Below are 27,526 nucleotides of genomic sequence, written 5' to 3' on the forward strand. Positions count from 1 at the left end.
AACATAAGTGGGATTCCTCCATTGGGAAGAACATCTGGACTGCTTGAATTTTATACATTCAGAAATGGGTATTGAAGGAAGTACTTCCCTGCTAAATCATCTTACAATGCTTGGGTTAGACTTTGAAAGATAGTATCCATAGCAATTATGAAGTTGTCTTTTCTAAAGTTCTGTATAGGTTAGCATACCCATGAGCCATCCCAAATTAACGGGTTCTGTGTATTTACAAAGGGGAGGAGCTGAGTGCAGTGGCTGGAAGAAGCAATTGGTTTCTACTACCCTCTTGTGGTAGAAACATAGAAACATAGACGTCTGACGGCAGAAAAAGACCTCATGGTCCATCTAGTCTGCCCTTATACTATTTTCTGTATTTTATCTTAGGATGGATATATGTTTATCCCAGGCATGTTTAAATTCAGTTACTGTGGATTTATCTACCACGTCTGCTGGAAGTTTGTTCCAAGGATCTACTACTCTTTCAGTAAAATAATATTTTCTCACGTTGCTTTTGATCTTTCCCCCAACTAACTGCAGATTGTGTCCCCTTGTTCTTGTGTTCACTTTCCTATTAAAAACACTTCCCTCCTGGACCTTATTTAACCCTTTAACATATTTAAATGTTTCGATCATGTCCCCCCTTTCCCTTCTGTCCTCCAGACTATACAGATTGAGTTCATTAAGTCTTTCCTGATACGTTTTATGCTTAAGACCTTGCACCATTCTTGCAGCCCGTCTTTGGACCCGTTCAATTTTGTCAATATCTTTTTGTAGGTGAGGTCTCCAGAACTGAACACAGTATTCCAAATGTGGTCTCACCAGCACTCCATATAGCGGGATCACAATCTCCCTCTTCCTGCTTGTTATACCTAGTTTCAAACAATTTTTTTTTTACATTTACCAGTATCTTTGATGTCCTCAAATGTGTTGGGGAAAGTCTGAACTAGTTCAAATTCCTAAAATAAATTGGCACAATTAATCAAAGTTGGTGGTGATCCACCAGCCAAATAAGAGAGGTGGCATGATTTAATTGCTCTCCAGATCTGGTTTTGGGCACCCAGGTAGCGGCACAATAGAAATCAAGATAAATGAAGTCCAAATTGGTGGTTTAACAGTGGTGGGAGAACTGGTTGGCAAACCTGTAGGTGCTGTATATTTGCACTGCTTCATTCATGCCATTTGGCATGGGGTTTAAGAAAGATGTCTTGTTTGTTATTGATCTCATGCTTCTCCACCACTTGTTCCATTTTTTCCTACAAAGGAGGAAATCTTGGAACTCCGGCTGAATGTCTTTACTAGCACTGGAAAGCCCGTTTTACTGCATCCAAACTATTTATTCTCAAATAATTGAAAATTTCACGTGTGAATTATCTCAGAATGACTGAAATTTGGTCTCCCCCTTTTCTGGATGCTGAACACAATACAAGGAAAATAGGATGGTGGATCAAAACAACTGATACCACATTCCAAGTAGAAGTTTAGATACTGCATGACAGGGCTTTGGTGAAAAAGAGCAAGATGTTTATAAATAAAGTACTTTGGGTTTTTAGCTGCTTTCAAAGGCAGGTATAACAACAAATTACCTTACTCCTCCAGACTTCAATTACTATGTTTAGAAAATTTACAGCTACACCGCCTCCGAACTGATTTAACTGTTGTTCATAAAATCATACATCACAATGTATTCCCTGCTAGCGATTACTTCACCTTTAACAACAACAACACAAGAGCATGCAATAGATACAAACTAAATGTAAAGCGCTTCAAACTAGACTGCAGAAAATACGATTTCGGCAATAGAGTGGTCAACGCCTGGAGTTCACTACCGGACTCTGTTTTTTCTTCCCCCAATCCCAAAATCTTCAACCTTACATTATCTACAATAGACCTCTCCCCTTTTCTAAGAGGTCTGTAAGGGGCGTGCATAAGTGCACCTTTCTGCCTACCGTTCCTGTCCTAATGTCTTTTTTATCCTTTCTATCTCTACTTTATCCTTATATTATGTTAAACATACAATACAATACTATATTTGTATGACAAATAAATAAAACAAATAAATACAATAAATGATAAGCACAAGAGCAACCTTTGCTAACAGCCCTTGCAAAATCTTGGCCAACCTGAGTACACTACACTGGATCTAATGGTCCAAATTGTGACTCACAATAAAGGAACTTTATTTATCATTGCGCATAATTCAGTTCTCCATGACAGAATGTTGCTCAACATTGCCACCAGACCCATGGAAGAAGATTAGATTCCCCCAAAGTCTAAATGACTTGTTCTGATTCTTCTATAGAGCAATTCTAGTCTATTAGAGTAGGGGTCTCCAGCCTTGGCAACTTTAAGACTTGTGGACTTCAACTGCTGGAGTTTCTCAGCCAGCTTTGCTAGCTGAAGAATTCTGGGGGTTGACGTCCACAAGTCTTAAAGTTGCCAAGGTTGGATACCCCTGTATTAGAGCCTCTAATGAATGGAGCTACACTTTGCTTTATAGTTTCCTCACCATCACCATCCTTGGACAAGGAATCATACTAGAATAATGTGTTTAATTCACTGAAATAAGATTAGAAAATGCAGCCTTGTAAAGGGAGAGCAGAGAATGTAGAAGAAGAAGCATGAGTTATCAGAAAGTTATCTGTTTATACTAAGTTGTTAGGGGTGTGCATTCCAGGGCTGAAAATCAAAATGTTTCTGGACACAGACTCAGAATTTCGTTTCCTTGGAAAGAGTATCCTGAAGATTGCATGGGGAAATTAGGACACAGATGGATATAAACTGCATCTTGTAGAATAGAATAGAATAGAATAGAATTTTTATTGGCCAAGTGTGATTGGACACACAAGGAATTTGTCTTGGTGCACATGCTCTCATCCCCTAGCACAGAACAACTTCAGAAAGTGGAAGTAAAGTAGAGAAATTTAGATCTGCATTTATTAAAATCATACTAAAAGCAAAAAAAAGGGAAGAGGGTTATTGACCTTAAAGACAAAGTACATTTTGTTATAATTTTTTACCATTTTTGATCGAGTCAGATAAAGTGGTCTGTAATAAATTAAAGCATAGATCATCATGACTTTGTTAGTTTTTAAAGAATGGTATTTTTCCACAGCAGATAAATATAGCTCTCTCTCTCTGAAAACCAAAATCACACTCCAAGGTAGTTCCTTACCCTTGACTGAGTTCTGCAAAAATATGAATAATTTTATATTCTAGGATTTTTCAGGACAAATCTAGGTTAAAGCCTGGCCAAATCTCCTGGTTTTTTGGTGAAAAAAAATACTATTGCCTTCCTGAGATTCTGCCTCTGAAGATATGACAAGGACTTATAACAAGAATGGAAATTATTTTTCCCCATTCTTGTTATAGTAAAAGGGAGAGAGGGAGAAAGAAGATAGAGGGAAGAGATAGAGATAGAGAGGAGGAATAACATGAAATATAGAAGGAAAACAGACGGGAGACAAAAGCATAGATGGTGCAAGTTTAGGATATTTGTTTATGATATATTGGAAAAATGTATAAGTGTGTAACATGTTGATATTGTGGTATATGTATAGATGTAAAGTTGGTGGGGAAAAATAATGCAAAAAAGTAATGGAAATAAATTTGATGGGCAACCTGTAAATATTTCTGAACTACAACTCCCAGAATTTTTTATTATTAACTTTATTACGGTACTTACTTTACTTAACTTACTAACCCCGCAGATTGGGGTTCTTCAGACTTCTGGTTCATCAATATTTATAATAATATTTGTTTCCTACCCTTGTTTTAAGGTAAACTAGCACAAGCAAAACCCTATTTTCCTCAAGGATATGCTTGAGATTTTTCAATTTGCAGAACTTAATAGATCTAAAATTATTTGTATGCAATCTTCGATTTTCTTAGGATGCATTCACCATTCTTTCCGTTTTCTGCTCCTCTTTAGCAGTGACAGTCATCGCAAATAGCACAAGAGAGAAGCAAATGTTTTTTTCTAACGTTCTATCAACATGGAAATGATTTATTGTACTGAAAAATCCCATGTCTGTTTCACTTGGCTGCCAGTTAAACAAAAACTCAAGGCAAAGTCTAAGGCTAGGTGCCAGGAAAGAAATAGACAAGGGGCCTCCATGTTGCCGAGACATTGTCAATTTGTTTCCCGTGCAAGGACTCTCGGGGTTGCTAGTCTGAAATGTACCTTTACATCCTTTTGACAGTAGAAAGGCAAACTCTACTATTAGACCAAATAAGCTAGAGGGTGTTGAGAAGTAGAAAAGGGCTGGAGGGTGTTGAGAAGTAGAAAGATATGGAGGGGCAGAGATTTGTTGTACAACGGACTTTGTAATTCCACTTTAGTTGCTGTCTTTAGGTACAATAGCACACTCAATTCTTCCATCCTCTCCCAATCAGAGGAGGATTCCTCCTGGTTCACACCGGTTCGGTAGAACTGGTAGTGAACTGGAGGTGATGTCAAGGAGTTGGTTCTGTCGGTGCCGGTCTATGGATGCCACCATATTTTTTAAATTATTTTATTTTTTAAATGCTGGTTTTTGCTTCTGTGCATGTGCAGAACCTGAGTTTTCGGCATTGTGCATGCACACACATACGAAGCGTGTGTGCATCCACGCAACATACAGTGCGCATGCAGCCATGTGGCACGAGAGGAAACAAACTGGTGGCAAGATAAGTCAGAACTCACCAGGAGCGGGTTCCTCTTACCTTACTAACAGTGAGCTATGTGCACATTGGGATGTTTTGTGCACATCCCCTCATACATTTTTGCTTCTGCACATGTGCATAGGGATGATTTTCCCTTCTGCGGATGCTCAGAGAGCAAAAAAACCCCTCCGAAAATTAGAAAAAAAGAGATGGCGCCATGCACGGACCAGCAAAACACCAAAGCGGTCACGTACAAATTATTATTATTATTAAATTTGTATGCCGCCCTTCTCCGAAGACTTGGCAATTGCCACTACTGGAGTAGTGCACCGAATCACACCAGTTGAAACCCACATCTAGAACCCACCCCATGTTATGGCTTTATGGAACAAGCAGACAATCCTATTTCCAGATTGCTGGAGGCACTCACAATACTGTAGAATTAGCAGAGTAGCACAGGTTTCAAACATTAGCCTGTTTCTGAGTGTGTCATAATTTTCAAGATGTTCTTCCAAACAACCTCCTTTGTTGAGTCATAAAGTTGCTTAGTCCAAAGATGATTATATCCAATAGGCTCACAGTAACGCCTCATGAAAGGATGTTTTTCAGATCCTTCATCATCTTAATAGCTCTCCTCTCAACTTGCTCCAGAACCTGCCCTTGTTTTAGTGTGGTGCTCAGAATCGGTACTTTACACCAAATGAGGTCTGACCTGGATGAAAACAATTCCTTGTTTCCCATGAGCTGAACTCTATGAAGCTGTTACTGTCCCTCAAATTGGAATTGCCAATTGCATCATGTTGTAGGACCATGTTTAACTTCTTGCTAACAAGGACACCCAGTTCCTTTAATCCATGTGTTTGCCATGCCAAATCTCCACCTTCTTGTCCTTGGGCTTACATTTTTTCATGCCCAATGCAGAACTTAATCTTTCCCATTATTACATTCTATCCTGTTCATTTCAGCCCACTGTTCAAGCATTCCCAGATCTGTTTTAATCTTATCTCTTTCTTCCAAAATATTTGCTGCCCCTCCCAGTTTGGTATCCCCTCCACACCCTCATTCAAATCACTGATAAAAATGTTAAACAGCACAGTGTGGCAATATGTTCAAAGTTGATGGCCCATTCAGATGTCAACCTGACACAATTGTAATTTTTGGGATCCTCATTTTCCCCCTTTTTTGAAGATGACATTTTCAAATATTACACAAGATAGTCCTATGGTCATTTAGTTCTTTCGTCGTCTGGCCTTGGAGATTTAAAAAAAAAACTAACTGTCTACTAAATTGCAATTCTCTTATTCACCCAAAAACATAACAATGACCAGCTCCTTTCACTTCAAACACAAGATAATAATAGAATAACAGACTTGGAAGAGACCTTGGAGGTCTTCTAGTCTAACCCTCTGCTCAGGCGGGAAACCCTATACCATTTCAGACAAATAATTGTCTAATCTCATTTTTAAAAGGTTCAGTGCTGGAGCATTCACAACTTTGGGAGGCAAATCGTTCCACTTAGAATTAAGGAGAACTTTCCTGACAGTCAGAACAATTAAAGTTGCTTCTCTTTGACTTTCTTTTATTTCTAGCATATCCAAACTTATCCTTTTTGTTGTTTGTGCTATGTCTCACAAGACTCAGTCTTTTTGAGGCTTTCACCTTTCTGATTATCATCTTTCTTATAGAATTACTATAATTTTCTGGGGATAACTTTGTATTTTTCCTTGACTGTGTTCCTCTCCATTTCTTGCATATGTCCCGTTTTTCACTTCACTATTTTAGAGAACTTTGCATTATTTATGTATCTTCAGATTTCTCTAGGTTTTTTTTTCCTCTCCTGGGGCTTGTTTCTAAGTGCACCTTATTTGCTGGATGCCTGTTCCCCTGGAATATTTGAAGCCGTTACACCTGAACCTTCCCTTTGAGTTCATCAAAATCTGGTCTTCTGAAGTTCAGGAAGCAAGTCTGCCTACTCTCAATTTGCTTTTCATCTTTCTCTAGCTTTTCTGCTTGTAATGTATTGATTCCCTTAATACCCAGAGTCTTAAAGAGGAAGTAAAGAAGAAGAATGATTTGATATTTTTGTGAGTTAGCTGGTCAAGGTTTAACTTATTGCCAGCCAAAAGAAGACCCATTTGAGAAGGTCAAGACATATTGCCAGAGTTGAAATAAGATGGAATAAATTTTGTCTCCAAAAAAGAAGAGGAGTATTGACAGGCTGAAGTCATCATTGAGAGTTATAGACTTTGGCCTGTCACAGTAGAATAGCATCACGGGCATTGGGAGGGGCAGTTGCATGACAGGGAAAGTTACTAGCCACAACAAAATTCCTGTCTTGAAGTCCAAGGTCATCCTTTGTTCTGCACTAGCGGATGTAAGGAGAAGGTCCATGGAATCCCTGCAACTGGACTGGTCCTTGTGATGAACTTCTGTGTGTGGGGACGAGGGATGAATCTTAACCTGGGTGTGGGGTACTGGAAGGAAGTCAGTATCGGGATGGCAACAGCTTGACCAACAGCTCTGATAATAAAATGCAACTTGGATGAGAGATTTGGAATGGAATCTGATTTATTTCTCAGATGCTATTTGGGGCGCTAACATTTCTAATATTTGGGGTGCTAAATTCATAATATTATGAATTTCTATTCATAATATGGGCATGTTACAGCACTTCCTTCCTACTTTAGTGTTAACACATTCTTCTTCAGACTCCAGGGGTGGGATTCTACCTGTTTGAACCAGTTCGGGCAAACAGGTAGTTCTGACAATCAGCTGGGAGCGAATCAGTTTACTCCAACAATCAGGTGGACCCGCCCCTGTGCTTTACCGACAATCAGGCCCACCCCCTGCACTTTACTGACCTATATCTTCTCAATTGATCTGCGCAGCAGAGCAGATTGCTGTGCTTCAGCTCTGTAACTCACCAGCAATAACATAGAAGGTATGTTTTCATAAAATTGCACACTTGTGCACAGCGATCACCAAACTGATTGTTAAACTGGTAGGATCTCACCACTATTCAAGCACATCCACGGGTGGGCTACTGCCCAGATGGGGGGAGACGCAGCGGGGTAGTAAAAATGGAGCTCCACCCCAGAGCACCCAATTTGCACTGAAAGATGTTGAAAGAAAATGCAGGGCGTCCTGCATAAGCCACGCCCACAGTGTGGTAGTAAAAGTTTTGGTAGCCCTTCACTGGACACATCCCTGGAACATAGGTTACTAAGAATCTTGTTTATGTGATGGGTAGGGAAGGTATGAATGAACAGGTAAACAAAACAGCCCTCCTTCCTTTCTATTTTATTGAGAAGTTAAATGCCAATCTCTTGGACATAGTATCTCTGAAGGTCCAAGTTCAGATTATGCTAACTGCATCATCCCATCACCTGCATGAGTAGTTGAACCTTTTTAGTTTGACAAATGGACTTTAGAGATTGTTTAAAGCAGTGATTTTCAACCTTTTTTGAGCCGCGGCACATTTTTTACATTTACAAAATCCAGGGGCACACCACCAACCAAAATGACACAAAATGACACTCTAAGACACTCTCCTCTCTTTTTCCATCCCTGTCTCCTCCCCCCCTTTTGTGTATACACACTCTTGAACTATTTACAAAAACAGGTGAGGGGTGGGTTTTTCTCTCTCTTATTCTTTGGGTGCTTTTTATATATGCTTTAAATTAAGTCACTTCTCTCTCTCTCTCTCTCTCTCTCTCTCTCTCTCTCTCTCTTGTTTCTCTCTCTTTCCTCTCATTCTCTGTCTCAATCATTTTCTCATTTCTCTTTTTTTCCTCCCCTTTTTTCCCATCTCTCTCTCTCTCCCTTCCTCTCATTCTCTCTCTCTCTCTTGCTTTATTTCTCTCTCTCTCTCTTTCTTTCTCTCTCTCTCTCTTGCTTTCCTTCTTTCTCTCTCTCTTGATTTATTTCTCTCACTCTTTCACCCTCTCTCTCTCTTGCTCTCAGCAAAAAGTTGCGAGACCAGAACCTGACTATTTCTCGCGGCACACTGGTTGAAAAACACTGGTTTAAAGCAATAAATCTAGACTCTAGGCTGGCAGGCTATGGCGTGGGGAAGGAAATAGGTACAGTCCCAATTTATTTTATTGCTGAAATGTGTCAATGAAAGTTCTTTCTTAATATCTGCTCCGTATTGTGGAAGAATTTTGGGTAAGATTCCGGATAGGCTCCTCTGATATATTTGTGCTAAATCATAAATAAGTAAAAAGTGCTATAGATTAAAAGTGTCTGCAACAATGACTTCGTGCAGGGCCTCTTCTTTCTTTGGAACTGGAGGCCAAAAGGGAGAAATAACCTCAAGTTAATTTTTGTCTTTTGATCTCAGACAACACAAGGATAAGATAACATTATTTACAATTACCCTTTGATACTTTGAAATTAGTTGGCTATAACTCTGGTTTTGATGTGACTGGGCTATAGAGATACCCATGACCCAGGGTTTACATAACTCAATTTTTAGGACTTACACAACACATTCAGCCATAAAGTAGCCACTATCTAGGTTCTCATGACAGCTACGCTTCATTGTGGCTGGTTCGATGCGTCTTGTGAACATAGCCGCTGTGCCTTTGACTCAGAACCACAATAGTGCAGTGGTTAGAATGCAGTACTGATTGGCAAAAATATTTCCCAAACCCTTGCCAAGGTGTTGGAAGTGTAAAAAAGAATTGGAGACATACAACCACCTTTGGTGGACCTGCCAAAGGTGATTAATTTCTGGAATAAACTCAAAAACTGTCTAGAGCAAATTACCTCTCAAACAATTCCCTTAAAGCCGGAAGTTTTCTTATTAGGTTATATTTAGAGAAAAGATGACAAAAGAAGATAGATACATAATTTTACATATCACAATAGCAGCCAGAATTATATATCCGCAAGTGGAAATCAGAACTAATCCCAACATATGTTAAATATTGTTAGAAAAGTATTAGAGTGCACAGAATTGAGTAAGTTATCCCTGGAACTCCAAGACAAAAATGAATCGGAATTCTATAGAACCTGGGACATATGGTATACAGTGGTCCCTCGATTTTCGCGGGTTCGAATTTCGCGAAACAGCTATACCAGTTTTTCAAAAATATTAATTAAAAAATACTCTGCTGTTTTTTTCCCTATATCACGGTTTTTCAAGGTCCCTTCCAACTCTGTTGTTATTCTATATTCTAAGTCTTCTGGCATGCAGTTATTTTGGAGAGACAGTGGGAAGGCCGCGAAAAGAATGGAACGGAGAATAGATACAAAGAGACAGAGGATGAATTTGTTGGCAGCTTATCTCATAAACAGCAACACAGCCCAGTTGGCAAGAAATCCTGGAAGGAGCTTTTCAAATCATTTAATCACACACTATAAATGAACACTGGAAATTTCTCTTTGCTTCCAAGATGTAATATTTACACAAGGCTGGCATTAAGGATGCCTTACTGAAATCTGTGCAGTTCTTGCTCCCCCAGTCTTGTTTAACTAAGTGACATGCACTCATGCAGCGTTTGCAAAATGCAGCGAGAGAACTAGAAATTGGTACTTTACTTTTTATAACTCTCCTCTTCCTTTGCTTTATCCTTTTGAATGCCTTGTAAACCCTTGGAACTTTCTATTTAGGTTTAGACACCATGGAGCATACTTGTGATGAAAGATGCCCAGATCTGTATGTCTAAGGGCAATGTTTACGGTTTGTGGTATCAATCAGATAAAGTTGGTTGGAAATGTGGTTGTTGTTGAATCTCTGGCGTCATTTTGAATTTTGGAGTGCCGTTTAAGCCCAGACCAACATCCCAAGCGTTAAAAACCCTTAGAACTCTTCAACTTGCTAAAATACTTCAAGTCAGGAAAAATAATAGGACTCAATCTAGAACATGAAAGTCAAATCCATCCAGAATTAATAAGCCTAGAAAGAATACATAAATATATCATTTTAAAAGAAAAACAAAATGCACAGATACAGTATATGTGGTACATTGCTCAACAGTGGTAACTGTGAGAGGGATTTTTTATTTATTTATTTGTCTGTTTGTTTGTTTGTTTGTTTGTTTGTTTGTTTGTTTGTTCATTTATTCATTTGTCCAATACACAATACATATGGAAGAGAATAGACATGAAGTAATATATATAAAGATAATATGTAAAAATAGAGGAGAAGATATATGAAAGGAAGAAAATATATATGATATATGAGATAAAGGAAAGACAATTGGACAGGGGACGAAAGGCTGGCCTCTTAGGAACCTGGAGAGGTCAATCGTGGATAGTCTAAGGGGATTGACAACTCGATCTTGGAGTCCTAGTGGACAACCATTTAAATATGAGCCAGCAGTGTGCAGCACCTGCCAAAAAAAGCCAACACAGTTCTAGGCTGCATTAACAGAGGGATAGAATCAAGATCATGTGAAGTGTTGATATCACTTTATAAGGCCATGGTAAGGCAACACTTGGAATACTGCATTTAGTTTTGATCGTCACAATGCAAAAAAGGATGTTGAGACTCTAGAAAAAGTGCAAAGAAGAGCAACAAAGATGATTAGGGAACTAGAGGCTAAAACATATGAAGAATGGTTGCAAGGACTAGGAATGGCTGGTTTAATGTAAAGAAGGACCAGGGGAGACATGACAACAGTGTTCCAATATCTCAGGGGTTGCCACAAAGAAGAAGGAGTCAACCTATTCTCCAAAGCACCTGAGGATAGAACAAGAAGCAATGGGTGGAAACTAAACAAGGAGAGAAGTAACTTAGAACTAAGAAGAAATTGCGCCCGTGTTTTGCCAAGGTTTTACCTGTGGCTCTGTGTATGATTTTGCTACCTCCACAGGTGCAGCAGCAAAATTGCACTGGTCCCGCAAGAACTTATGAGCCGTGGAGTCAAGCACAATTTAGCGTTCCGGCTCATAGCCCACCGCTGCCTCCCAGCGACCAATAAGATCTCACAGGGTTGGCCTTCTCCAGGTCCCATCGACTAAGCAATGCAGGTTGGCGGAGCAACTCCCCCCCCCCCAATGTCCGTACTGCTCGCACCCTACTCGCCTTCCGAAAGACAGTTGAAGACCTAGCTTTACCAGCAGGCCTGGGGCCCATGAATACTACCATCCGTCACAGCCAAATTGCATTGATTGGATAGGTATATATGTTTGGTTGATTTGGATTGTTGTGGCTTTATAATAGGATTTTATTATTTTTATTATTTTAATGTGTTTAGTATTAAAATTGACTTCTTCTATTAATTGTATTATATTGTTTTTATATTGTTTGTAAGCAATGAGTCCTGTGGGATTGGGCAGCATAGAAGTCCAATAAGTAAGTAAGTAAATAAGTAAGTAAGTAAGTATGTAAGTAAGTAGGTAAGTCAGTCAGTCAGTCAGTCAGTCAGTAAATAATAAACAAACAAACACATAAATACATGCCTGCATACATACATACATAACACACCAGTGATGGGACCTATCCAGTACGGATGGATTCAGTGATCCACTAGTGCTTTTTGATGGGTTCCGGAGGCTGGCCCGGCCTCGCGCATGCCTGATACATGTGCATGCGCCCCGTGCGAGATTTTGCTCCTGCACATGCACCCAAGTGAAATCTCATGCAATGATGCTTGCATAAGCAAGATTTCAACAATTTTTGCCCTCTTTTTGCTTCTGCACATGCCCAGAAGCAAAAAGAGGACAAAAATTGCTGAAAACTCACCCCCACAAGCATCTTTGCATGATATATCACTTCGGGCACGTGCGCAGAAGTTATATTTCGCATGAGAGCGCGGGCACAGGTGTCAGAATCAACATACCGGTAGGAAAAAGTAAGTGGAGCCCTTCATACATACATACATACATACATACATACATACATACATACATACATACTGGGAGTCACTGCTCACAGTCACTTATGCCCTCATCACCTCGAGGTTCAACTACTGTAACGCTCTCTACATGGGGCTACCTTTGAAGAGTGTTCGGAAACTTCAGATCGTGCAAAATGCAGCTGCGAGAGCAATCATGGTCTTCCCTAGATATGCCCATGTCACACCAACACTGCACAGTCTGCATTGGTTGCCGATCAGTTTCCGGTCACAATTCAAAGTGTTGGTTATGATCTATAAAGCCCTTCATGGCATCGGACCAGAATATCTCTGAGACCGCCTTCTGCCGCACAAATCCCAGCGACCGGTTAGGTCGTGGGCCTTCTCCGGGTCCCGTTGACTAAACAATATTGTCTGGCGGGACCCAGGGGAAGAGCCTTCTCTGTGGCAGCCCCGACCCTCTGGAACCAGCTCCCCCTGGAGATTAGAATTGCCCCCACCCTCCTTGTCTTTTGTAAACTCCTTAAAACCTACCTCTGCCACCAGGCATGGGGCAACTGAGACATCTCCCCCGGGCCTATACAGTTTATGCATGGTATGTTTATGTGTATGTTTTCTTTTAATAAGGGTTTTTTAGTGATTTTTAATTATTAGATTTGTTATATATTGTTTTGTTGTTGTTGAGCCGCCCCGAGTCTGCGGAGAGGGGCGGCATACAAATCTAATAAATAAATAATAATCATAATAATAATACATACATGTAAAAAGCAGAAGCAATAAAATTTTGCAAAATAGATGTCCATGCACCTTAACGCTTAAGATAGCCTGCTTTGTTTCCTTCCAAGGAGAAGGAATTCTGTTCTTAGCAGGACAACTCCTGCCAGGGAAAGCTATTACAAGCAGCAGAATGGGAGAGCCACTCTCTCATTTCCTTTAGGAGGTTCATCAAAGGTACAGCTGTACCTCTACCAAAGATGCAGAAACTGCACCTCCTTTGCAGATGTTCAACTAATAATATACAACTCGCGAGTGGAGGGAGAGAGAGAGGGAGGCTTTAGGATTTTAAATACATCTGTAAAAAATCTCATCTGGGCCCCAGATGTGTGGTTACCTGGTTTGGTGAAGGATAAAACCTTCTGGGCTTGCTCAAGCAAAGATTATTATAAATGCCCCATGGAGCTCAGCTGATGTTTTCTATGGTCTTGGAAAGGCAGTTCAGAGTTTAAGGGCCTCTCGCTTGTTTACAGAATCTGGCTTTCACATCAAAAAAAGGGGGGAAGCAACAATTGGGCAATTTCCAACAATCAAATGTTGTATGGGTACCGTGCCTGGTAAAACTGGGATCGGAGGAGTGGTGGAGCAGAGACGAGAACAGGGGAAGAAAAGAGAGAGAGGGAAAGAGAGAGAGAGAGAGAAAGTCATATGCAGAGTTGGAAGAAAACGTAGCTCTTTTTGGCTGGGTTTTCCTATCCCCACTGAAGCCATTATCCGCCTTGCAAACAGGCAATCTGGGACCAATCAAGGCATTTCCCATCCTTTCAGCTCGTTTCACCAGAATCAGGCTGGTGTGCAGACTGCCTCAAATTCCACTGGAAATATTTCAAAACTGTCCTTTGATTGGAGACGGGTTTCTTTCATTTGACCCCAGTTTTGGATACTGCAAGCAGTTTGGAGGTCATGGGCAAAAAAGAAGCAAAAGAGTTTGCAGGTGCTTAATTAGGTCGAGCATGCAACATTCTGCAAAAATACCATTTTTCCCCCCCATTGCCAAGTCTGCAGTCTTTAATGGCAAAAGGCCTTGCAGGTAAATCTTCAGCAAGTCTTATCTCTTAACACCAAATAATTATAAACCAGAGGACTTCAAACTTGGCAACTTTAAGACTTGTGGACTTCAACTCCCAGAATTCTCCAGCCAGCCATGCTGGCTGGAGAATTCTGCGAGTTGAAGTCCGCAAGTCTTAAAGCTGCCAAGTTTGAAGTCCCCTGTTATAAACAGTTCATCATCATGACCTGGATTAAGGCTTCTAAAGCAAGAGAACAAAAGATTTGAAAAAGCTGGTGGGTGAAGCTCTCTACTAGTCAGTTTGGTTTCAATGGGAATAAAAGACACAGCCATCTACGACCCACTGAGCATGAGGTTTTAGATTTAACCGGTAACACTTCCTAAATAAATTAGAGCATCCTAAATTACACAACACTTAAATGCAACCTTTTCTTTTATTCCTTCAATGATTATTGAAATGGATGTCCATGTGCCACCTCTATGTTGGTTGAGGCAGGCAGGATTCCCTTGGGTACCATTTGTTGGGGGTCAAGGGAAAGGGAGGGTTTTGCCTTCTCTTTCTGCTCAAGATCCCCATGGACAATTGGTGGGCCACTGTGTGACACAGAATGCTGGACTCGATGCTCTTTGGCCCGATTAAGCATGGATCTTCATATTTTATTTATTTATTCGATTTTTTAATGCCGCCCTTCTCCTTAGACTCAAAGTGGCTTACAACATGTTAGCAATAGCACTTTTTAATAGAGCCAGCATATTGCCCCCACAATCGGGGTCCTCATTTTACCCACCTCGGAAGGATGGATGGCTGAGTCAACCTTGAGCCGGTGATGAGATTTGAACCGCTGACCTGCAGATCTACAGTCAGCTTTAGTGGCCTGCAGTACTGCACTCTGCCTGTTGTGCTACCTCAGTTCTTATGTTCTTATGTTCTTATGTTTCCTGTGGAGGATTTTAACAACGACAACAACAGAGTTGGAAGGGACCTTGGAGGTCTTCTAGTCCAACCCCCTACTTAGGGAGGAAACCCTACACTACTTCAGACAGATGGTTATCCACAACAATCCAATCAACCAAACATATATACCTATCCAATCAATGCAATTTGGCCGTGACGGATGGTAGTATTCATGGGCCCCAGGCCTGCTGGTAAAGCTAGGTCTTCAACTGTCTTTCGGAAGGCGAGTAGGGTGCGAGCAATACGGACATTGGGGGGGAGTTGGTTCCATAGAGTCGGGGTAGCCACAGAGAAGGCCCTCCCTTGTGGCTCCACCAACCTGCATTGCTTAGTCGACGGGACCTGGAGAAGACCAACCCTGTGAGATCTTATTGGTCGCTGGCAGGCAGCGGTGGGCTATGAGCCGGAACGCTAAATTGTGCTTGCCTCCACGGCTCATAAGTTCTTGCGGGACCAGCACGATTTTGCTGCTGCACCTGTGGAGGTAGCAAAATCATGCATGGAGCCACAGGTAAAACCTTGGCAAAACATGGGCGCAATTTTGCTACCTCCACAGGTGCAGCAGTAAAACTGTGCTGCTCCCGCAAGAATTTACGAGCCGCTGCGGCAAGCACAATTTAGCGTTCTGGCTCGTAGCCCACCGCTGCTGGGGGATATGCAGCAGGAGACAGTCCCGGAGATAGTCTGGTCCTAAGCCATGTAGGGCTTTATAGGTAATCACCAACATCTTGAATTGTGACCGAAGACTAACTGATAATCAGTGTAGCTTGCAGAGCATTGGTATTATATGGGTGAACTAAGGTATTGTAAACCTTCTTACACACACCTTATTACCAAGAAGGGAAACCTGGGAGTTCTTTTGATTGCAGGTGCTTTTGAAAAAGCACTTCCTGGAAGCTTTTGGGTTTAAAATCCTGAAATCATATGAATTGCAAGCGATTTGTATGATCTGACCTGGAACCGGGTTAATTTAACCTTAAGTCTGCACGAGAGCATCAAGTTATAATATGTGATCAAGATAGAAACTGTTGTTGTTGCTGTTGTTCTTTTTCATGTTTCTTTCTTTACTAGTTTCCAAACACAGGGTGTTATTTGCATAAGCGAGTTTGTGTGTGTGTGTAAATGCAATGTAAGATGCCCATTTAGTGAGCATCTGAATCTACCCTTGCGTTACAGAAGAAATACAAAATGAATATATACATACACATACACATTCAAATATACATATACATTCTGCCAGCGTGTTTCAATGCCCATAATTACAGGGTAATTAGTCCAGGAAGACACACACCACACGATAAAAGGAAAACCCAAAAGTTTTTATAAACAGAAAAATAGGAACAACTCCCTTTTTAAATGTCAAAGGGATTTTCTGGTACACACAAGGCACAGGTTAAATGCAATCCAATTGCTCACCCAATAACTGGGAAATTGAGTCCAATTCTAAAGTCCAGAGAGTCCTCACACAATCTTGAACAGCACAAAAGCCACGATCTTGACGAAACAATGAATCAGATAAACTGCCATGAGGCTAAAACACCAGGCTGCACTTTTATCTGTAGCACTAATTACAGCAGCCCCACCCAACCACAGGTGGCCTCATTTTCTCTTGTAATAATCCTTCAGTTGTTGTCTCCTATGCATCACTCTACACATGCATAGATGTGTCATTAATTCTTGTTCAGAATCCAGGGATGATACAGATGATTGATCTCCTCCTGGGCTGTCTGCCAAACTCCGCTCTTCCCTGTCACTCATGCTTCCTTGGTCAGAGGAGGCTTCGTCGGCAGATTCCATCAGGAGCAAAACAGGCCTGCGACATGTGGATGTTTCCCCCACATCCACCTGCACATTCCTTGGGGCAGGAGCTGGGCCAGAGCTAACCACAACACATATACACATACACATACACACACATATATATATGCTTGCACATACACATACACACATATATATATATATGTCAGATGTTTTTTTTGCTGAATTGGAAAATTAAGGGAGACTAGGATAGATCTATTTCGGCCTTATTTTGGCCTCATCAGCTAGCCATACCCACTGGGACTTGAACCTGCAACCTTTGCCTTGTAAGGCAGAGAATTATCCTCTAGGCTACAGTATCCAATCCCTTCAGCTCTGCACCAGGGAAGAGTTACATATTTTAGTGTCGAATCACCCTGGTGTGTTGAAGGAACATCACAGCTCCTTATTTCCCTCTCGGCCCAACCCAGGGCCATTTCCAAGGCAGATAATTTTATTGATAGCCGACAATTCTATATATATATATATTGCATTTTGTATTTCTTCCGTAACGCAAGGGTAGATTCAGATGCTCACTAAATGGGCCTCATCTGCTTCTGTTTATATCCATGAAGGAGAAATCAAATGCAAGAGGCTGCAACGTAAATGAATGGCTTAAATTCAGAGGCGAAAAAACTGCTTTCTTCCAAGTCAAGCTAATAATCTATACAACTCAATCTTAGTGACTCACTATCCACACTGGGGAGAAAATATTTTAATTTAAAGGAACTGTTCCATTGCTATCTGTTCCCCACAGCGGAAACATTCAATTAATGCAAACTGCCTTTGCAAAAAGAAAATGCCAACCGTTCCCTGGTATCTCTGTTACCTTCTCATTCTTTTGTTCATGGAAAGGTTCTTAAGACATAATGCTATTCATTTAGATGATTTAAACCATGCAAACTCAAATCTGACATCATGGCCTTTTATAAACTCTCACTAATATTGTTGGAATTGGGTATGTCTGGTTTGATGAAAAGAAGGACTAGAGGAGACATGATAGCAATGTTCCAATATTTCAGGGGCTGCCACAAAGAAGAGGGAGTCAACCTATTCTCCAAAGCACCTGAAAGTAGGACAAGAAGCAATGGGTGGAAACTAAACAAGGAGAGAAGCAACTTAGAACTAAGAAGAAATTTCCTGACAGTTAGAACAATTAATCGGAGGGACAGCTTGCCTCCAGAAGTTGTGAATGCCCTAACACTGGAAGTTTTTAAGAAGATGTTGGATAACCATCTGTCTGAAGTAGTGTAGGGTTTCCTGCCTAAGTAGGGGGTTGGGACTAGAAGACCTCCAATTGTATTGGCAGTTCTGTGTTAGCAAATACTTCAAAAGAAAAGGATTTAGGGGTAGTGATTTCTGACAGTCTCAAAATGGGTGAACAGTGCAGTCAGGCGGTAGGGAAAGCAAGTAGGATGCTTGGCTGCATAGCTAGAGGTATAACAAGCAGGAAGAGGGAGATTATGATCCCGCTATATAGAATGCTGGTGAGACCACATTTGGAATGTACTGTGTTCAGTTCTGGAGACCTCACCTACAAAAAGATATTGACAAAATTGAACGGGTCCAAAGACAGGCTACAAGAATGGTGGAAGGTCTTAAGCATAAAACGTATCAGGAAAGACTTAATGAACTCAATCTGTATAGTCTGGAGGACAGAAGGGAAAGGGGGGACATGATCGAAACATTTAAATATATTAAAGGGTTAAATAAGGTCCAGGAGGGAAGTGTTTTTAATAGGAAAGTGAACACAAGAACAAGGGGACACAATCTGAAGTTAGTTGGGGGAAAGATCAAAAGCAACATGAGAAAATATTATTTTACTGAAAGAGTAGTAGATCCTTGGAACAAACTTCCAGCAGACGTGGTAGATAAATCCACAGTAACTGAATTTAAACATGCCTGGGATAAACATGTATCCATCCTAAGATAAAATACAGAAAATAGTATAAGGGCAGACTAAATGGACCATGAGGTCTTTTTCTGCCGTCAGACTTCTATGTTTCTATGTTTCTATGATACCGAAACAACTCATTTAAATCCAGACTCTGCTCACGCGATGAAAAAGGCAATGAAATTATTGTATGGTCCATTTTAGACTGATTTTCACTGCTAATTGTTAACGCTACACTTAATTCAATATGTTTGTCTCTCAGATCGGTTTTATTGAAAATCATTCCTTTCACATTCAAGTGATTCCATTTCCTTTAGAGTAGTCAAATTTTGCCCTGCAGTATGTTAGAACTGCAGAGAGTTTGATTGACCCGTTGCATGTAAGTTGTTTTTATGGATTTTTCTTCAAATGAAAATATCTAATATCATTGAGCGTGTGAGGCATAATTCTATATTTTGAAGTGCTTGGGGTTTTAAGGCTTAAGATGGAGCTTTCGTTGGCAACTACTGGGTGGGGTTGTGGCAATGATTAAGAGGATATGAAATTATGCAACTCAGACAATTGCAAATTGAAATGATATCGCTCAGGCAGACAGGGTTTTTTCATTAGGGTTCATCAATAGGTTGTGATAGAACTGCTGGGGGGAAATACACTCTGGTTCTAGGCAGTTGTGATCCACTGTCCAAAATATGGATTGTGGGTCAGGCCAAACTAGACAGACCTTGAAAGCATGTCATCTGGTTCAAGAAAAACGCTGGATACAATTATTCTGCTAGACCTCCGATAAATTCTGGTGAGTTTGCCAGACAGCAGAGAACAACCCTTCTCTAGTTAAGGGTACGTGCAACTAAATGTTCCCATGTTTCTAAAAGATGCTAGGAGGACATCCTCTCCAGAAAAAGGAACATACTTATGCTTTCCATTTATGTATGTTGATACTACACATTAGACATAGTTATAAAGTAGAGAGAGAGATATACAGTTCTTTTCTCTTTACTGAGCAAAAAATTGTGACCAGGAACTTGCTGCTGTCCAAATGGAAATGAACAATTTTAGGGCTCAACTATTCATTCCTTTGGTCTTCATTTTTAAGTAAGAATTAATTGTGTAGGGATGATGGATGGATGGCTGGATTGATGGATGGATGGATGGATAGATAGATCAGGGGTAGGCAAAGTTGGCTCTTCTATGACATGTGGACTTCAACTCCCAGAATTCCTGAGCTAGCATGATTGGTAGGAATTCTGGGAGTTGAAGTCCACAAGTCATAGAAGAGCCAACTTTGCCTACCCCTGGGATGGATGGATGGATGGATGGATGGATGATGATGATAAAGATAATTATGATGGTGGTGGTGATGGTGATGGTGATGATGGTGATGATGGATAGATCATGATACAGAGAGGGAGAGAGAGAGATGATAGATGACAGATAGATGACAGATAATAAATAACAATGATAATGAAATAAAATAGGGCTTATGACAGATAATAAATAGCAATGATAATGAAATAAAATAGGGCTTATGGCCATGACAACATTGGAGAACATTTGGGGGATCCAAAGTAGGGACAATAAACAGACCTCCAGAATCTTGACCAATATTCTATTACCAAATTCTCATTCCCATTCCAGTTTTTCTTTAATCATTGTTTCCCCTAGATTTTATACACAAACTCCAGCTGTTTTGGGGAGCTGTGGTGTCTTGGAATGAAAGACACCAAGAAAAGTTATGACTCACTATTCATAAATACTTAAAAGGCCAAACATTGTGCTTGTTGTTATACGGATCATTAAAATGGTTGCATCTACAATAGATAGGCAAGGTCAGGTTAGGAAAGAGAGGTGGAGTTGAATACACTCCAAGGGAAGAAGAGGTGAAAACTAATGTATGTCTCCCATTTGCCAGGGTCTTGTGCTGGAAGGGAATCTAAGATGAATTTATGGGATATGATGACTGTCTGCGTGGTGCTACTCAACTCGATCTCGACCTTTCCGCTTCCCGCTGGTAAGAGACCTCCTGAAAAGGCCCGCTCAGTGCTAGGAAGAGCTGAAGAAGACCGCACTACCAGCAGGCTGCAGAATCCCTACGCTGGCCAAATGGATTGTAAGCACACATTACACTTTCTTGCTGCCACTTCTTGTTATTATTAATTTTTTACAGCTGCTTACTGCCTTTGGCTTTTTTTGTGCATTTCATTTTGAGATGATCCAGTCAGCTCCGCCCTCCAATAGAGACTCGGATGGGAATGGGCAGATGGGGGCTAAGGAAGAAACAGTCAAGGGATTGCCATTGTTGCCCCATCGCTGAAGATAAACTAAGGCAGTGATGGTGAACCTTTTTTCTCTTGGGTGCCGAAAGAGCATGAGAGCAGGCTATTGCGCATGCGCGAGTGCCCAAACCCATAATTCAATGCCTGGGGAAGGTGAAATATATTATGATTCATGAAAAGTTCCTATAGCTCAGTATGTCTATGGAGATTCATCTAGGTCAGTGATGGTGAAGCTTTCTTTCCTCCGGTGCTGAAAGAGCATGCAAGTGCGCTATCCTGCATGCCCGAGTGCCCACACCCATAATTCAATGCCTAGGGAGGGTGAAAACAGCTTCCCCCACTCCCTGAAGGCCCTCTGGAGGCCGGAAACAGCCTGTTTCCCAACTTCTGGTGGGTCCAATAGGCACGTGTTTCATCCTCCTCTAGCTCCAAAGACTTCCCTGGAGCCGGGGAGGATGAAACGCCCTCCCCTATCCCCCCAGAGGCTCTCTGGAAGCCAAAAACATCCTCCCAGAGCCTCTGTGTGACCTAAAAATCAGCTGGCTGGCACACACATGAATGTTGCAGCTGATCTAGGGCAACGGCTTGCATGCCAGTCTTCGGAGTTGGGCGGCATACAAATCTAATTAATAATAATAATAATAATAATAATAATAATAATAATAATAATAATGGCTCCACGTGCCACTTGTGGCACCCATGCCATAGGTTCGCCATCACTGAACTAAGGCTAATCAGTACGATACTAGTGGCTATTGCTTTGGTTTCCAGCAGATCGGCTTTTAACTAGTCATCGTTTTTTTAACTAGTCTTTTCCAAGTTGAGTTGATAAAGAAGCTTGGGTCTTTTCCTCTATAAGTTGTTGAACAGAAGCCACATTTCAGAGTCTTCGGAGAGGGGCGGCATACAAATCTAATAAATTATTATTGTTGTTGTTGTTGTTGTTGTTGTTGTTTCTTTGAGATTTGCTTCAGATCAAGAACCTTACAGTGTAGTATAGTTTTAGTCTTATTTATCCAAGACCTATTCAGCTGGGCCAGTTCCCACATGCCTTGAGTTGCATCCTGGGAATGAAAGTCAGATTTCCTTGAAATTAAAGTTCATATCAATCTCGGAGTTTTCATGACAAAATGAAATATGTTCACTGCTGAGTGTCTTGGAATGTAGTGCAGGTTTCTATTCACTTTTCCCTTGACATGAATGTGGAAGTATGGATACAGGAGGGAGCAGGATTGCAATTTGTACCCAGGGCGTCAAACTACATTTCATTGAGGGCCACATCCAGGTTGTGTTTGACCTCGGAGGGCCAGAGGTAGGCGTGGCCATGGGGTGTGTGGCTATGTTGGGTGTGACACAGGGCTTGTTTCAGGAGCACCTGTTGTGGCCAAGTGCTAATGCAGGACTTCTCTGAGATTCTCCCTCACTCTCATTATAATCTTCTTTCCTTCCTTCCTCCCTTCCGTCCGTCCGTCCATCCTTTCTTCCTTCCTTCCTTCCTTCCTTCCTTCCTTCATTCATTCATTTTCTTCTTTTTCCTTCCCTCTTCATTCTCCTTTCTTCCTTCTTCTTTCCTTATTTTTCCTTCCTTGCTCTCTTCCCATCTTCCCTTCTTTTTCTTTGTCTTTCCTCTTTCCCGTTCCCTTCTTGCATGCTCAGATGCAGAAGGGGAAAACATTTCTCCTTTTGTTTTGTTTTTAATTTGTTTAATTAAAATTTGTTTAGTTTAATTTATTTTCGCTGGTAGAGGCATTGCGGGCCAGTCCTTTTCTGTTTCCAGGCTGGTCTCAAGGGCCTGATCTACACATCCAGCCCACAGGCCTTAAGTTTGACACCCTTGTTCTATAACATTCATGCAGTTGGTGATGCTTGTTTAATTCCTTCATGCTTTCAGGAGCTCTGATCACTCCAGGGCCTTTCTTCAAGGAGATAACATTGGTATAATGGCTTGCTCATAGGTCCTGTCCATGTGATCCCGGAATGGGTTCTAACTTACCTTGACGCTGGTTTACTTCCTCCCGCAGCAAAAAAATTTTTTTTTAAAAGAAGCCAAAAAAGAAGATAGTGGCACATGCGCAGTGCCAAAAACTTAGTTTCTGCACATGCGCAAAAGAAAAAAAATCCCCCCAGCCCCCCAAATTTCCCCAAAACAGATGGCAGCGTCCACAGACCAGCACCAACAGAACCGGTTCCATGACAGAACAACCTACGAAACTAGACTTACAATCCTGGGTCTAGAAAACTTAGAACTGAGACGCCTCAAACATGATCTAAGTATTGCCCACAAGATCATATGCTGCAACATCCTGCCTGTCAAAGACTACTTCAGCTTCGACCACAACAACACAAGAGCACATAACAGATTCAAGCTCAATATTAACTGCTCCAAATATGACTGTAAAAAATACGACTTTAGTAATCGAGTTGTCAAAGCGTGGAATTCACTACCGGACTCTGTAGTATCATCCCCTAACCCCCAGTACTTTACCCTTAGACTATCCACAGTTGATCTCACCAAGTTCCTAAGAGGTCAGTAAGGGGCGTCCATAAGTGCACCAGAGTGCCTACCGTCCCCTGTCCTATAGTCTCTCCCACATCTCATATAACTTCTCTTCTATCCCTATATCTTTTTCTGCTATTCTCTCATAGTTATATTTTACTCCTTTATTTTCTCCTCTATTCTCCCTTTAATACATTCTACCTGATTATATCCTCTATAACCCTCATTGTGTTTTATTGTGTATTGGAAAAAACAAATAAATACATTTTTTTTTAAATGTAACCAGCGGGTTTTGCTACCAGTTCTATAGAACCGGTGCAAACCATGAGGGAACCCACCTCTGATGTGATCCTTCCAACAGATGGTAGGGACTTGAATGTGCCAATCCTGGAACAAGACTCAGTCCTACTTTCTTTGTTTCCCCCCCCCCCCACATTCGCTGAATAAATGCAAATGAACCTGCCATGTTTCTGTTTCCTAGAGTGCTACTAGTATTGGGTTGCTACTGGAACAGGGGGGGCACCATCCCAGTAGCGAAAATGGAGCTGCACATGCAGGTCTAGCTGACCAGTGAGCGGGCGCACACGTCGGCACAATATTCAGCTTCTACATATGTGCCAGAAGCCAAATCGGCGTTTAAGGGGTGACTTGATTGAAGTGTATAAAATCATACATGGGATAGAAAAGGTGGATAGAGAAAAATTATTTTCTCTATCACACAATACTAGGATGAGGGGCCACTCCCTAAAGCTCATAGGTAAGAAAGTGAGGACAAATCAAGGGAAATATTTCTTTACCCAGAGGGTTGTTGGTTTATGGAACTCACTTCCAGAAGAGGTCATGACAGCTGTCAGCCTGGATAGCTTCAAGGCAGGATTAGACAGATTCATGGATGCCAAGTGTATCGGTGGTTATTGAAATGGATGTCCAAGTGCCGCCTCTATGTTGGTTGAGGCAGGCAGGATTCCCTTGGGTACCATTTGTTGGGGGTCAAGGGAAAGGGAGGGTTTTGCCTTCTCTTTCTGCTCAAGATCTCCATGGACAATTGGTGGGCCACTGTGTGACATAGAATGCTGGACTCAATAGGCTTTGGCCTGATTCAGCATGGCTCCTCTTATGATCTTATGTTCAAATCTCACATGAGGATGCACACACAAGTGAGATTTTGGTGGTTTTTACTGATCTTTTGCTTCTGCGCATGTGCAGAAGCGAAATAATCGGTTAAAATTGCCAAAATCTCACATTTGTGTGCATCCTCGCACAAGATTTGTCTTCCGGCACATGTGCAGAAGCTGAATCTCACACCAATGTGCACGGGCATGCACCAGGGGCACAGAGCTCTGCAGGAAGCGCACCAGAAGCAGCAGCGATGAGGCCTGAGTGCTATGTTGCATGAGAATGTAATATTATGTATGTGGCAGCAATCTGCCTCCCCCCCTCGAAATTTTAAAAGCGTAATACTGTTCTAGTGAAGCTTACAGATCAGTGTTTCTCAACCTTAGCCAAATTAATAATTAATAATAATAATAATAATTTATTAGGTTTGTATGCCGCCCCTCTCCGAAGACTCAGGGCGGCTCACAACAATAACAAAACAGCGTGACAATGTAAAAAAATCTAATATTAAAAAACATCTAAAACCCCCTCATTTAAAAACCATGCAACACACGCATTCCATACATAAAACTATAAAAAGCCTGGGGGAGATGTCTCAATTTCCCCATGCCTGGCAATATAGGTGGGTCTTAAGTAGTTTGCGAAAGACAAGGAGGGTGGGGGCAGTTCTGATCTCTGGGGGGAGTTGATTCCAGAGGGCCGGGGCCACCACAGAGAAGGTTCTTCCCCTAGGGCCCGCCAAATGACATTGTTTAGTTGACGGGACCCGAAGAAGGCCAACTCCTTGGGACCTAATCGGCCGCTGGGATTCGTGCGGCAGAAGACGGTTCCAGAGGTATTAAAATGCGTGGACTTCAACTTCTAGAACTGTTGCTGGCTAGGGAATTCTTGGGCTTGAAGTCCACACATATTAAAGTTGCCAAGGTTGTGAAACACTATTGTGGATGCTTATGCTTTGCAATGGCTTTGCCTCACTCTGTTGCAACCCAAAGAGGATCTAGGAGCAGCTTCTTATATGCAAATGAGACATACTCCATGAGTGTGTAGCCACCCCTTGAGCTCCTCCGGTGGGTTTTATTGCGCTTGTAGCAAATTATACAGTAGTCTTCCCCTGTTGCTTTCTGGTGACATAGGGATTCTCAGCCATTTTTGCCTCTTCAGCATCTTTCCAACAGATGCATAACCACATCTGCATTCCTCCACTTTTCTGCCTTGTCTGTTGCTCCTTCTCTGTCTTTCCACTGGAAACTTTCCTGGGTTCCCCTCTTCACTTTTTTTGGAAGGAAGCCGCAGGAATGATGCGAGTTAGCCAAACTGTTTAAACTTTTGTCATTCTTTCTTCCTTCTACCACACTAACTACTATAATTCTTCGATTGTTGACTGTTTGACTCCATTGTTGATTCTTTTCTGTATACCCAAATAGAAAGTCTCAGGTTTCTTTGTCTTTACAACCCCTCTTTAGTTGCTGTTGGAAATATGGTACTGTAATGAAAAGTCACCAATAAAATTTTCTGACAATAAATGCCAGAACTAAATTGTCATTGTCCACTCAGTTATGATCATTGCTGTTAGTTATTACTTGCAAAGCGGCTTAAATCGTAATTAATTTCTTCATACATCAACCTAATGTTGTGATGGCTGGGCTAGGAAATAATTATTTGCAAAGAGGCTCATCAATGACCAAAAATAGTTTTAATAAAAAATTATATCTAGATTATGTTGTGGTTGGCTCTGGCCCAGCTCCTGCCCCAGGGAATGGGGAGGTGGATGCAGGGGAAACTTCAACATGTCACAGGCCTGTGTTATTGCCGACAGAATCATTTCAGAGTTTAGTTTCCTCGGACGAAGAAGAAGGTGGGAGTGACTCGGCAGAGGAGGGCTTGGCACACAGCCCAGGCAGTCAATCTCCCTTATCTTCCATTGATTCAGATGATGACGTTTTGGACCCACGCAAGTGCAGAATTATGCGTAGAAGAGACCAAGTAAGAACATATTACAGGAAATAAGGGAGGCCACCTTTGTTTGGGTGGGGCTCCAGTAATTAGGGCTGCTGCTATAAATAGCAGCATGTGGGTTTGGCCATTGTGGAAGAATATCTGATCGCAGTTCGTCAGGAATCCTGTGTTTTCTGGACTTTGTTGCTTTTTCACACCTTTGAAACCAAAGCAGAGCAACGTGTGTGTGTGTGTCTCACTTGGTTGGAAGAAGAAGCGGTGTGAAGTTTCTTCACAGCTGCTAGATAAGTACCTAATGACTGCTTAAAGGAACTTGTAGAAACTACCCGGTTGTTTTGGGAAGAGTGCTCTTTGCAATACAAAAAGAGTGCTTTAGTTTATTTTGACTTTTGTGATAAAGAACATTGTTTTGAATTTTCAAACGTGTGTGTGTGTGTCTGAAATTTGTACCCTTGAATTTTTAGGAGGCTCCTATCAGAGAGCCCGGCAGAACAAGTTAATCTTGGTGTTTCTTTATAGTTAAATTTGGGAATGAGTTAGAATTAATTTAGTATCTTCTCTAACTCAAGTTTCCATTGATCACATTATTGCTGCTTTACAAGTTGAATAAACTTAGAAAACGCGATATAACTTAGTCATTGATATTTTTTGTCTAGTCAACCACAGCCAGTTATATTTGCAGTTTATTTATTTATTTATTGGACTTTTATGCTGCTCCTCTCCAAGGGCAAATTACAACATATAATGAATAATATACAATATCTTAGATCCAATTAATTAATTTAAAAGTCTAAAACCCCAAAAAAACATAA

The 27,526-nt window shown here is 41.2% G+C and overlaps 1 protein-coding gene across 3 annotated transcripts in view; it reads left to right on the forward strand.

Moving 5' to 3' along the window:
- Nucleotides 1-27,526, forward strand: part of GDNF (glial cell derived neurotrophic factor) — a 45,778-nt gene that overhangs the window by 8,822 nt on the left and 9,430 nt on the right. For 2 of the 3 annotated variants that reach the window (XM_070736390.1, XM_070736391.1), the window contains exon 2: nt 20,782-20,979. The exons of the other annotated variant lie outside the window; for it this stretch is intronic. In XM_070736390.1, coding sequence (XP_070592491.1) covers nt 20,808-20,979 — 172 coding nt within the window. In that variant the 5' untranslated portion in view covers nt 20,782-20,807. The remainder of the gene's footprint in view (nt 1-20,781; nt 20,980-27,526) is intronic. 3 annotated transcript variants of the gene reach the window in all.

This window comes from Erythrolamprus reginae, chromosome 2 (genome assembly GCF_031021105.1).
Source record: "Erythrolamprus reginae isolate rEryReg1 chromosome 2, rEryReg1.hap1, whole genome shotgun sequence".
In the NCBI taxonomy this organism is placed as follows: Eukaryota; Metazoa; Chordata; class Lepidosauria; order Squamata; family Dipsadidae; genus Erythrolamprus; species Erythrolamprus reginae.